Source organism: Phoenix dactylifera, chromosome 7 (assembly GCF_051530095.1).
Source record: "Phoenix dactylifera cultivar Ajwa chromosome 7, Ajwa_hap1_PhDact_Kaust_v1.1, whole genome shotgun sequence".
In the NCBI taxonomy this organism is placed as follows: domain Eukaryota; kingdom Viridiplantae; phylum Streptophyta; class Magnoliopsida; order Arecales; family Arecaceae; genus Phoenix; species Phoenix dactylifera.
The window spans coordinates 24,695,485-24,708,948 of NC_143196.1; the positions used below are offsets into that span (position 1 = coordinate 24,695,485).

Genomic DNA, 13,464 nt, shown 5'->3' on the forward strand with positions numbered 1-13,464 from the left:
ATGAATGAAATATAGACGAAGAAAAGAGCAAAACAAAAAAACAAAGGGAGAAAATCTTGGTGAAGTTACTGATTGATAGATTTTCCAAAGCTTCATAAGATGGTAAGCTATTTTGCAAGTAATAGGATTAAGACCTACTTGTTTTGCCTTTATAGGACATTGGCTTGATGGATATAATAATAAGTCATCATGGTTTAAGTTTAAAGTCGGCTCGCCATTGGCTTCCCATTATTCAACAGAAAGTTAGAAGAGCTGAAGAATTAAGGTAGCAATTCAAAAATTCCATAAGTTGAGAAATATGGAAAGCACCATTACAAAATAGAAGAGTTCGACACCTTTGTTTTGAGAAGAGTCTTCTCATCATTTTCCCAAGGGTTGACATGGTCACTAATATTTCGGTCCTAACCCATGGGCAATAAAACGAGGAAAACATGCAACTTAATAGCTATTGCGGCCATTAGCATCTTCAAAAGATTTCCTCAAAGAATGGTTATTGCGGACGATAGAATATATTTTCTCACGTTCTTTTACTTTTGTTCGTTTGTTTAGGCCTACGATTTTGTGTTAACCAACTGCCTCTTTAGTCATGGTTTCAACTTGTTTATCAATTTCTTTTATATCAGAATTTTCCTTTTAAGTTCATGGTTTTTCGCTTGCAAATTGATACTTTTATTTCAAGTGAACAAATCAAAATAAAATCTATTCCAGTAAAATTACACAGAGACAATCCACAACAACGTATTGTGTTTCGCTAGGATTTCCATCTAATAAAAATGCCAGAAAGCAATCACAACAATGAGATCATTGACATGGTCAAAATAAAATTTTAATTGCCATAAAATTTTCTTAAAAATTGGATATGATTCATGATGTTTTCATTCATTTGATATTATGGCAATTGCACAAAAAATCATAAAAAGGGAAAATAAACATAGTAGATTAACCGGTATATAGTCCATAGAAAGTTAAACCAAGTCGCAAAGATGCATTGACTAACATTTACACAGGTTCTCGGGCAAAGTCAATTTCATTAAGCTAGGTTCCAGGCTAGGTATGAGAGATAGATATGAACTTAAAGAAACATGTAAGTAGATTCCGCATTTTGGCATAAGATACAATAAAATTTGTTGTCCATTAAGATTCTAAATAGGTTTTTTTTTTTTTGTATGCGATGATCTAGTTTTGAATTGTAGAATATTCACTCGCTTAGAAGGATATTCATTTGACACCATTTTAGACTCATGTAAAACATAATTTAATATGTTTTTATATGGTATTGAACAGCCATTGCTCAAAATACCCCCTTTAGCACATGTAGGTCTGACAAATTCTTAAATTGTGCTTGAGAGGTCTCTCCAGGTCCATACATATATTCACTGGAAGATTATCATCCAACTTCTATTACATAAAGAATGTATTTAAAGCCTTGAAGAGCTAAGATAAATGGTAAAGCATGAAACTGGAACAAGCCAGCACAATTCCACCAACCCTAGTACAGTAGTACCACTTATAGTTTGCCCTTTTGTGGTATAAAATATCTGCTTTTTATGTGGGGCATGAACCACATGGCTTACAGCTTGCAGATACAGCACCATGAGCATCTACAAACTCCTAAATGTCTAGGTAACACAAATTAAAAAAACAACAAATTAAATTCCTACATCTTTTTCTTGCTAAAATAGGACTCAGTAGAAGGCACCATGCAAAATACTTTATTCCTCAAATTCTTAGCCTTATCACAGCATCCGCATTAAGTGACAATATTGAGAATAACATTCCATTATCACTCATTCAGACGTATAGTATCCAGTAAACACAAAGATAAACAAGGTTCCAGTAGATAAAAAATAAAACTAAGTATGCAGTAGGAATAGATATGAAAAAACAAATTGTTTTGCCAGGACTGCTATATCAGTAACAAACAAGGTCAGTAAGAGAAGACCAGATGCAACGAAACATATAAGAAACATGTCCTTTACAGGTTTGTTAACAACATTAATGAACAAAAGAACATTGAATGCGCTTACCTGTCAACAAGGCTACTCCAGCTTACAATATTGGCTGGTTGGAAACAGAGAAAAGGAGAAAAAGATCTACCTGGGGAGCACATGCTGATTATGGATTTCGATGTCTGTAAAAATTTCATTTCGGATATTTAAGCAGAGTGATTTCATCTTCTGGTAAGCAGTAGAAATGGTCACAACATCCATCAAGTTGGCTTCACAGTTGCCTGCAACATACTCATCAGTTTCAACCAAGTGCCGCCTCATCCTCTTCTTTGCAGCAGCCTGGGCACATAATGGAATTTCAGTAAAACATGTGTTCTTAATTTCCAGTATAGGAAGCTTCATAAAATATTGTTTGATTCCAGAACCTGGAAATAACTGCACAGCTTTAGTTGTGCCTCTGGAGTTAGAATATCATGCAGAAGAGTATACAGCTTTACAGCAGGTACCAATGTTGGAGCTGGAGTCCCAGTAGCAGGCCTAAAAACTTCCACCATTCCTGATGGTAAAGACTCATCCAGGGACTTGTAATTTTCAAAAACCATAGCTAGAATCTGCTCGATCTGCTCCTCGATTTCTCCAAGAATGCGGTTCTATTGAAGCACCAACAATAGTTCATGTTACTCCATAATCCACATAGTTATTGACTGACATTATTTAAAACTAGCTAAAACCAGTAAAAAGATGTACTCATATAAAAATTGAATCAAGAATCAAGAAGCAGAAATGATGTAATTTCTATATTTAATGTGCGGAATAATACTTTCAAAGTCTTTCTACAAGGATGGATAAAGACATATATTATTAGAGTAGTTCACAATCATCTAAAAAATTCAGAAAATGCCAAAATGTCCTGGGAAAATTCTAAATAACAAATAAAAATCTATTGTATGAGAGTAACAGCGCAGGAACCACAGTGTACTATGAATCATCTTTAGAATTTTATATACAGAGGGAAAGACCAAAAGGTCTCCAGAAGAGCAAACTAGGTCACGCTCATATTTAAGGATTTAAAACAGTGTTCTATACTTCTATCTTTTACATCTGAATCTATCATGTAAGTTAATGACAAAAACAGAACCAAAATCGTGAATATGCAGTCAATAATATTGATGAGAAACAAAAAGAACCAAAGTAACCTATACTTGTGATAGCCCGGTCAAGACATGGTCCACTAGACTGGCCTGACCCGAGCTAGGCCCAAGCTCCCATCGGATAGAAAAAAACAGAAGGATTGAAGCAGGGGATCCCCTCCTCGATCATCCCAAACGGCCACCGTTGAGGGGCAGCCGGGGGAGGCACGGCCAGTGCTAACGGCTGGCGGCCGTTTGGGGCAGGTGCAACCGGTGAATGGCCAGCAAATGCTGCCATTCATCCAAGCTTATCCCCTCTCACCGAGGGTTATAAAAACCCCGATTCCCCTCAACCCAATCCTCCACCTGGTGCTCCTCCGGTGGCCGACGTGCCACCCCGGCCGAGTGCCGCCCTCGAAAACCGTTCTTTTTTCTCTCTAAGTTTCTGCTCCCCTGTTTTCACAGACCAAGCTTGCCACTCATGCTTTGCCAGAAATCGAGATCACCGTCGCCGAGGGCCTTAGGCCCTTCCTTGCATCAACCTCGGGCCGAAGCCACACCCCCGGCCGCCGGCGCACAGGCTGGGATCCGAGAATGACCAAACCAATAAAGCCCCTTCTCGGCCATGTTTTTGGGTTGAATTTGGCCGGCCGGCGGGCTGCCGCTACCGGTTACTCCCCACCACCCGCCACCCCCACTAGCTACCACCTCACCAGACCACGACCACGACAGCCACCGGTCCACCCTTTACCTTCCCCCATTTCCCAAGAAAGAAGAAAGAAAGAGAAGATGAGGGACAACCCATCTCTCTTCTTTCTCTCCCTTATTTTCTCTATTCTCTCTCTCTAAGAAGACCCATAGATCCATGAACCAAACTCCCTATCCTATGGACTCGAGTTGCCCCCCTCAAAGGGCCTTGATCTGTTGCCCTAGCGCCCGAGCTGCTTATTGGACCGATCCCTCCGGTCTCATAGAGCATCCCTGAAACTCATTAATGACAAATCCCTTGAAATGATCTTGGCCTTGATCAAATTCATGCCATATGATTCATAGATCAAGTCACCCAAACCTAACCTGCTTGGGAGCAGCTGAACACCATCATCCAGCCAACCGTTCCATTTTTCTTGTTATTTTAATACTATTAAAATTATTGAATAAATATTAATCTTACTCTTAATGACTTCAAATAGGTTTAGCGGGTTCATCTAGTGAAGTTTGAAAGTTTAAGGCAAAAGAGGAAAGTAACTGACGCTCCTTATTAGTTTTCAAATTTTCACATATTTTTTATACTTATAATATTAAATGTTAATGATATCATATTTTCTTAAAATTAAAAATCAAGCATATGATATAATGAAACTTACGATTTATTGTAAATAATGGTTCCACGAATATTTTAATATTAATAACTGGTTAAAGAACTATGAACTTAACATTTATGAAAATAGTATTTTTGTTATAAAAAAATAATTTCATGATTATTCTACTATTAAACACTTATTTATGGACTATGGACTCGACAAAGCCATTTAATGCTTATTCATGTATGATCCAAGAAAATATGATTAAAGAAATATGACTTAAGAAAAACTTGTTTTAAGAACTATGGTAAAAGGCTCTTAGATAGCTATGTATGGCCCCTGAAAGTGGGGTAGATCGACATTCAGTTCCATACGACCCTACCAGCAGATAATAGTAGTTGGCATACGATCCTGCCAGCGGATAATAGTAGTTGGCATACGACCCTGCCAGCGGGTAATAGTAGTTGGTATTTTATCAATTACGACCCTATCACATGTATAATAATAATCATAGCATTTAGTCTGAGAGTCATAATTGGATCAATGATATATACATTATTTATGATTTTATTGATGCTATACACCTAGAACCATGTTTATGACGTATTGATGATATTGCATGCATTATTGACTTTATGACTTACTTTATCATATGATACTATAAAATATTGTATCTTGCAATAATTGTTATTTTTACTTTATGATGCATCGATTCATGCAAAAACTTATGTTTGATCCGGTGAGATAGTGAAAAATTTACTTACCAAACTGTGTCGCTCACATATTTTTATTTTTATTTTTATCTCTCTCTAGACGAATAGGGTCAATAGAAATGAAGGATGGTCCAGGCTTAGAGTTTGCGCTAACAAGCTTGGCAATTTTGTTGAAGAATTTTAGTATTTTAATTGATTATGAATATATAGCTAATGATTTTCTAAATATTGAGGATTATGGATTTGGTATTTATATTTGGATTTAAATGCTCTGAACCAATATTGGTTTTATTTAATGGATGATGAAATTGAACTTTTAATTATTATTATTTTTTTGTGATGGATTTGGAAGCTAAAAATAATGGTTGGCTTTGTGTTATCGTGGGTTGTACCCCTCGGTAACATGGTTGTGTTATGTCCTGAATTTGAGGCGTCACAATACTCATCTCCAAAATTTATAGGAAACTTCTGGAATTTACAGAAAGCTTCTAAAATCTTGCATTTGATTCTAGACATAATATTTTGTGGGTGGAATAATATACAAAAAATTCCATATTTGCCAATAAAGAAAATAAATACCTCTTGATGACTCAATGTATTCTTACTACGGCTCTTCAAAATCACAGGCAGTAGCAGATCATGAACCAACATGAGACAGTCTGCTGTAGGGGTTGCCACATCCATGACATAAGAAAGGTATCTGGTAATCATAAAATAACAACCTTATGAGCATACATTATATTAAAAGATAAATCCACGAATCGGCATAAAATTCTATTGATTTCTTAACATTAAACCACCTTTGATGAAAAGTTCTAGACTCCTTCCAATTCTAATGTAACTTTAAGCTGTTGCTTTCATATTGTATGATTTTTACAAAGATGTCCAGTAAGGCCATGCTACTGCCAACTGGCGTTCTAAAGTTCACACTGACCCCTCTCTTTCCTGAAGGTGCTCAGTTCAAGAGCAGAGCACCCATTCCTAAAAGGTCAGTGTAAATTTGAGACAGTCATGAAGATCTTAAGCTTTAATCAAATCATACCTACTCAATAATACTTGCTGGCTAAGGTAAAAAAAAGTTTGATGGTGGGAATGCTTGTTTTGTCCTTTTTCTTCCTTTGAGAGGGGGGCAGAGGGGTGGGTCCATCAAAATCTTATTTCACAGGAAAAAGAAAATATTATCTGATCAGTACCTTAGTTTGGTATATGCATCTGAAACACCATAGTAGGAGGCAAATTCTGTCAGTAGCCATTTCCATTGTCCATGCAGCAACAGATTCCTTTGTTGAAAATGTTGAGCTTTCATTGCAACTTCCAAGACTATATCATAAGCCACTGTTTCTGCAACAGAGCCGTACTGCAATACAAAGCAAAAGCACCAAAATGTTTGGAATCTTAGCAACATAATACGAAAAAAGAGAAAGTGAAAGTTCATTATAGCCAATGATTATTCACAGCCAAGACACTAATAGCATCCAAAGGAAAAGTAAGCCAATAAGTAGACAACATCAAGAAAAAGACATCCTTTAATCCCAGAAATCAGGAGTTAAAAATTTTTACTGCATCTAATCTAAGCAAAAGCCTTGTGTGAAGATACCTTTCACCCTTAAGATGTAAATCCAAAAAGTATACTCCCTTCTCTAGTAAGCAAACCCTTCCAGATTCTATATCTTAAGATAATATTTTGGAAAGTGACACCAAAAATCATATTATAACCAACTAAATGTTGGGAAAAAAAAACACTGATCAAATATCTCAAAAACTACATTGGTATCTAGGATCACACCCATGCTGAAACAGTCATGAGCATTCCATTTTATGATAATTCTACAGCAATAATATAGATAGATACCAGACACAAACATTTAATTAGTTGATAGGATTGCAATCATCCATTAAATACCATTTCAATCAGGGTTCCCCCTACCGGTACCGAACCCCGTACCGGTGCCGCACTAGTATAGGTGTACCGAGTGTCGGTACGATATGGTATGCGGTATGCTAGGCGTATCGACATTGGCACACCGATACTGGTACCCATCGGTACGGATACGGTATGCCCGGTACCGACCGGTACAGCATACCATTTCAATGCATGACATGTAACAGGATCACAGCCTTCCAACAAACACTCCTTCCACATGAACCAGTCACATGCATCATACTTGGAAAACAATTAAGACAAAATAACAGTAGCTGATATTATAAGTATTTCACCATTTGATGAGTTCATAGCCATCCATCAAGTATAATGTTCCCGACTTCAATAACTTAGCTAGGAACCGGCTACTGCAGCAATAGGCCTTCTTATGTCTATACAAAAATATTCAAATCTTATCCAAGAAAAGAAAATGGAATCAGAAAAATCTAAAAACTCCTGTGAACATTTGCAAAGTTTAAGATATCCTGTAATAATTTTTTGCATTGAAAGCTCCAACATTTTACCATAAAAGATAAACTTTTAGCAGTAACCTCTCAAGGATATTATTATGTGTAAGCTATCTCTCAGTTGCCACAACTTATATACCAAAATGGTCTGGATGCATGACTGAACCTTGTTATATAAACAAGGTCAGTTCCATTTCTTCCATACAAGGGTTGGTTGGGCGTACCGACACTCAGTACACCCTCCATATGATGTACCAATTCGGTATATGTACAGTACGGTATAGTCGGATGCAGCGGTACTGACCGATATGGCATCCTAAGGACTATACAATATCAAATCTTATATAATATAAGAAACTACCCCTTTTGTTATCCTTTACTTCCATTATTATATCTACAGTCCCCTAATACAAAAATATGCTCCTACCCATGCAGCCCATCTTAGTTGTACACTTCCCTGAGGGAACAGAAAATGGCTGATAATGTAACAAGATTAAATGTTATTGAACCAAAAATTCAAATAAAATTATTAAGTTGGAATTGCTCAATAAGATAAGTTTCAATTTCCACATTTGGTATCAGATAGAACATGTATTTGCAGGTTAATCATGACAACAAGACGAACAATGGTCAGGAACAGTACACATCTCAAATTTGCCTTTATATAAAGCTAACTTCAAGCAACTAGCAATTCATCAGCATTTGAATGCTTAACTCATTCCCAAGACTGTTTAGCATTTCAAATCTAGAATATCTATCTGATTAATTGCAGAGAAGTTAGGTAAATATACAGAAAGCATGGAGTTGGCTAGGTTTCACAGAAAGGATGAGATTTGACATCCATTTGGATATCCTTAGCATGCCCTTCTTCTTTATAGACCCTTACCAACCAAGATCTCTGACCATAGTCATCATGGCATGTATGTAATACGATTCCTCAATCTTGATACCATTTTAATACAGAGCTTTTGAAGCAGAAGTTCTCACAAATTTCATTCAGTTGAAACAAAACTCAAAAGAGATCTTGACTAAATTCACAAGAGGAACTAATTACTCTAGACTGTTCAAAAGAAGAGATGAAGAAAAAGTAGAAACACAGAATAATTATACTCCCAGAACCCAGCAGAAAAAGATATAATCCAGTTGTCTTTCTGTTGCTCAAAATAGTGAGGGTTTATTTAAAAATAAAAATAACAACTATACACTTTTTGATACAACAATGAGCAGAAGGCACTCTTCTTTAGTGTAAGTGTACACCCACCCCCAAAACACTACCTACATGCATGAAATACACGGATGCACACACATGCATGCATTTTGAGCAGCCAGAAAGAGCTAATGAATTGGTCAGTGATAGCACTGAATTCAGAGAGAATTGAAAGAATCTATTCCATCTAAGAATTAAATTATCAAAACTTGCTCAAGAAACAAAAATGTTGCCATTTTCATACCTTGAGACCACTGTTTTCATCTGGACTGGTTGTGTAATTTACATAAAGTTGTATTCGCCCAACAAGTTCATGCTCCGGTTCGTGATAAATGGACCACCAGCGAACTTTGTCACTCTGCATGAAGAAAAATATTGAGGACAACCAGAAAAATCTAGCTTCAAATCAATGTCAGTGTCATGGGCTTAGCAATGCTTACAGGATCTTCTGCAATGTTAGCCACTTGAGCTACAACTCGGCCACATGACTTTCCTTTGGAATCATAGACATCAACAATTAAATCATCTCCTAAGCTATCAGGAAAGCTGTAATTTCCAAACAAATTAGTTAACATGCGCATCAACCATAGGGCAAATTAATCCACATTTTTGGTTCAAAAGTAATTAGCTACCTTCAGCCAAGAACATGAATAAACATATTCATACATTTACTTGGACAGAAATTAATTTGAAATAATATGAAAGATTGCTACATACAACACATGTGTTTCGCCAGATCCAGGTTGCATCCGAACACAATCCTCTTCAGTTGAACTTTTCAGCCTCAACTGACACGAATATGTTTCTGTAATAACCAGTATTTCATTAGAAAAGATCGCTAGTACTTTACCTTCTAACACAGAATTCATTGTAGGTACCTTGGACAATTTCATATGATGAACTGCTACGAAGAGTAGTAACCCCAATTTTTAGAAGGCCAGAGACCTGCTTAACATACTGAGCACTAGCATGCATATATGCTAAGCTGTGCCTTGAAAATGAACTATTCGCAGGCAGATTGGGTAAAACACGAACTTTCCGAACTGATTCCCATCTTGACGAAAGAGTTGATCGTAAATTGGACATGCGACAACGAAGTGATTCAAGTTTTACCATGGGTGCTTTCATGGATGAAAAACTGCAGCCAGAAGGCATATCCGGAGACATTCTGACCTTACGAACTGCCAAGCAAACAGAAAAATAAATAAGAATGTAGACATAACCATTCAAATCTGTTATATGTATGGTAAAGACATGTATTGGCAATGTCCAATTGAGGAAGGAAAGTAAGCTGAAAACAGGAAAATCCCAAAAGAATTTTGACAGCTTTTTTTTTTGAAAAGAATGATATGACAAGTAACTAATGCTTCAGAAAGCGGCAAAAATTTTAAAAAAAAATACCTTGGACTTTCATCTTGCCTATTGTTTTTTTGGGCTTGGGCGCTGCTCCTTCACTGACAAGCTCTGAAGAGCGCTTTGCCAGCAGTTCCTCCTCTGACTGTAACAAGATATGCTGCAGACTGCGACATAACATAGGAAAGGAGATTGGTCGCTTTACTAATGCTAAGATCTAATGTTTTGCACTCGAGCAGGAAAATCTGAAAATTCAAAGAATAACAAAAAGACGATGCAATCCTTGACCTCATAGCCTGACTATAGGTAAGAACAAGACAAGGGTCTCTTTCAAGGGAATGCTAGGTCATAGATTTAAAACTTCCCATGATGGCTAAAGTGGATCACATGTGTGGCATGTCTTGTTGGTGAAGAGAGTAAGCAATGGTTTAGAGCTTGAATGTAAGGCAAGGATGAGAAGCTTGGACATGAACAGTAAGGAATGAGTTACTTATGAGGGATTGTTTAAAAGGCATCAAAGATAAAAGTGTATCTCATATAAATATGTAAAATTCAGGTAACAGCACGAAAAGAGCTGGTGAAAATATTTATGCTGTTTAGACCAAAGATGGACCATGGATGATCACCTACATGTAGAGCAACTAGTTATATTCAGATAGCGGGGGTTATTTGGTTCTTAACATTGGGTTTACAATATTTGATGTGCTATGTTCAGGTGGGGAAATGGAGAGGTGTAACTTTGCTCCAAAAAAATCAAATTATATTTATTATAAGGAGTAGGTTCAAATAGGATAATGTTTCTTTTAGGAGCCAGGTAGCAAAAAATATGGGTAGCAAACATGCAGGAGAAGGAAATATGAAGATAATTCTTCATGTCCTTAGTTTGTTTCTTTTTTCCCCTGTTTCCAGTAAGGCGAAGTTCATACAACCATAATAATCGGCTAAAACATACTTTGAGTAGCCACTCATGTCATGCACACTCACAGCCATCCACAATCCATGGCCCAAGTCAGTTCCTAGAGCAACATAAATGTTGGAGGCGCAAGCTCAGGACAACATTTCTTGATTGAATCCATAGCAACTCTTGCATGAAAGTTACATAAAAATTTAGGGAATTATCTTCTAAAAGAAATCTTGTAAGTTCTAGGCTAGCATGCCATTGAGTAGTCTCATAGTGGTCCAGCGGACCCTAAATAGATGGGACAAGGCTTAATCATGGTTATGGTAATCTCTTGGACCTAATGCATATCCTTTTAGTTGAACCCTTTAGCTAAAAAAGATTAATTTGGAACAATTACTTTACTAACTGCTCAGTACAGGAATTATTATCAGCCAAAATTAAAAGCAAATCCTAGGGAAGAATCTCGCACAAGTAATACAACCCTTGCAACCTTTTTCTTTTAGAAAGTCATCAGCCCAGGCTGCCACACAGTTTCACTCAGCCACTGTGCAGGCTCATTAATGGGCTAATGTATATTAAAAGGGAAATTAAAGGAAGACCTGAAAATTCTGGTTGGTTCTGTTTTGTAAGAAAGGGATGGGTCCAAATAGGCAAAACCTATGCTCTAAGAGGCTGCAAAAGGATTCCTAAAAATATATCAGGTGATTTTAGGTGTGTGAAGCACACTAATGGCCATGCAAGTGTAATGCACAATTAAGAAAAGTTTTAGCATGGTACCTGTTAGCCTAAAGTGGAAATCATGAGGCCCTATTGTTAGTGCTTGGCCCACTGATGGGTTTGCCAATAAATAGAATCCAGCTAATCAAATCTTGAGCAGGGTTTCAAGATTTGGATAGTCATGTCATCTGGACGAATTGGATGGTGAGCATCACTCACCATTAGATAGAAGAAGGATGTATGAGTCAAGGTAATCGTAAGGGTCGAAAGCAAAAGGTAGATGGACTTTGCATCCTACTTATTAGACTCATAAGAGTAACAAGCTCACCATTGGGTGTCTAAAGCAATATACCGCATGTAAAATATAAGAAACAAACCTATGATAACTCTTAACACTGCGAACCCTACTTATTAGACTCATATAAGTAATAGGCTCACCCTAGGATGCAAGGTTGGCTGTACCAATAGTGGTTGCTCGGCAGTACGGTACAATATGCTCCAGTGCCATGTTGTTCAGCACCATCTAACAAAGCCAAAGCCGGAGAGGGAGGGGTGAGGGAGAAGGGGAGAGAGAGAGAGAGGGAGGGAGAAGGGGAGAGAGAGAGAGGGAGGGAGAGAAAGGGAGAGGACTCAAAAGCCCTCATATCCTCCGCAACCCCATAGGGGTGAGCCTTGGGGCCTGTGGAGGAGCTTGGGAGGAGATGAGGGCTTTCGAGCCCTCTCTCTCGGCCTCTCTCTCACCCTCGCTCTCCCTTTCCCTCCCTCCCTCTAACTTTTCCTCTCCCTCCTTGTCCTTCTCCCTCTCCATCGCTGGATTTTTCAAACAGTTCCGCCCCAAACCATGCGGTTTGGTACGCCCCGAAACCAGGCGATTCAGGACGATAACACCCTCCTTACTGGCGCATCTAAAGTAAAGTTGAGTATACCACATATAAAATAATAGGAATGAACTTATGATAACTCTAAAAGCCACCACCTGTATCTTATGACTTCACATAATAAACACATTATTTATCTATCTTACTGGAACTTCTAGATTTAGGGTCAATATAATATTGTAGATGCAATTCCCTATGCATCAAAATATTAATCTTACCCTTTAATAGGAGGAAGAAAAAAGCTTCTCTAGAGAACCATTAATCACCAACTAAGCAAATCAGTGTCTTTCAGCATTGCAAGAACTTCCTGATTTTCTATGAATAGATTCTATTTTCCTCACAAGTAAGCTGGCCTAAACACATAACTCTAAAGTTGGACTGGTGATATTATCAGAATTTCAGATGGAACATCATATCAGCTTTTTCCATATTAGGTGCATTTTGTTTAATAAAGGAGCCATCCTTTTTATCAATCTTTAGATTATTTGGGTGTTATTAGTGCACTTAAAAAAGAACTTAATGGTGCATCATAGATGGCCTTAAACCCAGTGAACAAGAAATAACAACAATGGTCCATATTTTAGATTACAAAGGACAGCCTTTTACTACAAGACCAATTTTTTTTTATTTTTAAGACATTAGGCCAGAAGTAATCCCCACCCCTTCTTGGCCCGATTTTAAACTCAAGAGAAGTGAGTGGCTGGCAATACCAAAGAGAGAAAAGGGATCCTGAGTTACGAAGCAGGAAGTGGAATATTTCTAGGAGAATATGTTGGCCAGCTGGTAGGGGTGAGATCCACTCACATGACTGACCACCATATATCTCCAAAAGAATATTTCATTATTTTCTTTTTCCATTTATTCTTTTTTCTTAACTGGTAAATTTGCGTCACTAAGTCTGTGAACTAAACTTCTCTAAGAATCAAG

General features: G+C 37.4%; 1 protein-coding gene across 4 annotated transcripts in view; it reads right to left on the reverse strand.

The window, feature by feature from the left end:
• Window positions 1-13,464, reverse strand: part of LOC103716174 (uncharacterized) — a 29,782-nt gene that overhangs the window by 9,289 nt on the left and 7,029 nt on the right. For all 4 annotated transcript variants that reach the window (XM_039127363.3, XM_008804077.6, XM_088701347.2 and 1 more), the window contains exons 7-15: window positions 10,090-10,208; window positions 9,567-9,869; window positions 9,406-9,493; window positions 9,129-9,234; window positions 8,933-9,046; window positions 6,287-6,450; window positions 5,673-5,793; window positions 2,375-2,599; window positions 2,098-2,288 (exon numbers count right to left, since the gene is read on the reverse strand). In XM_039127363.3, coding sequence (XP_038983291.3) covers window positions 2,098-2,288; window positions 2,375-2,599; window positions 5,673-5,793; window positions 6,287-6,450; window positions 8,933-9,046; window positions 9,129-9,234; window positions 9,406-9,493; window positions 9,567-9,869; window positions 10,090-10,208 — 1,431 coding nt within the window. The remainder of the gene's footprint in view (window positions 1-2,097; window positions 2,289-2,374; window positions 2,600-5,672; window positions 5,794-6,286; window positions 6,451-8,932; window positions 9,047-9,128; window positions 9,235-9,405; window positions 9,494-9,566; window positions 9,870-10,089; window positions 10,209-13,464) is intronic.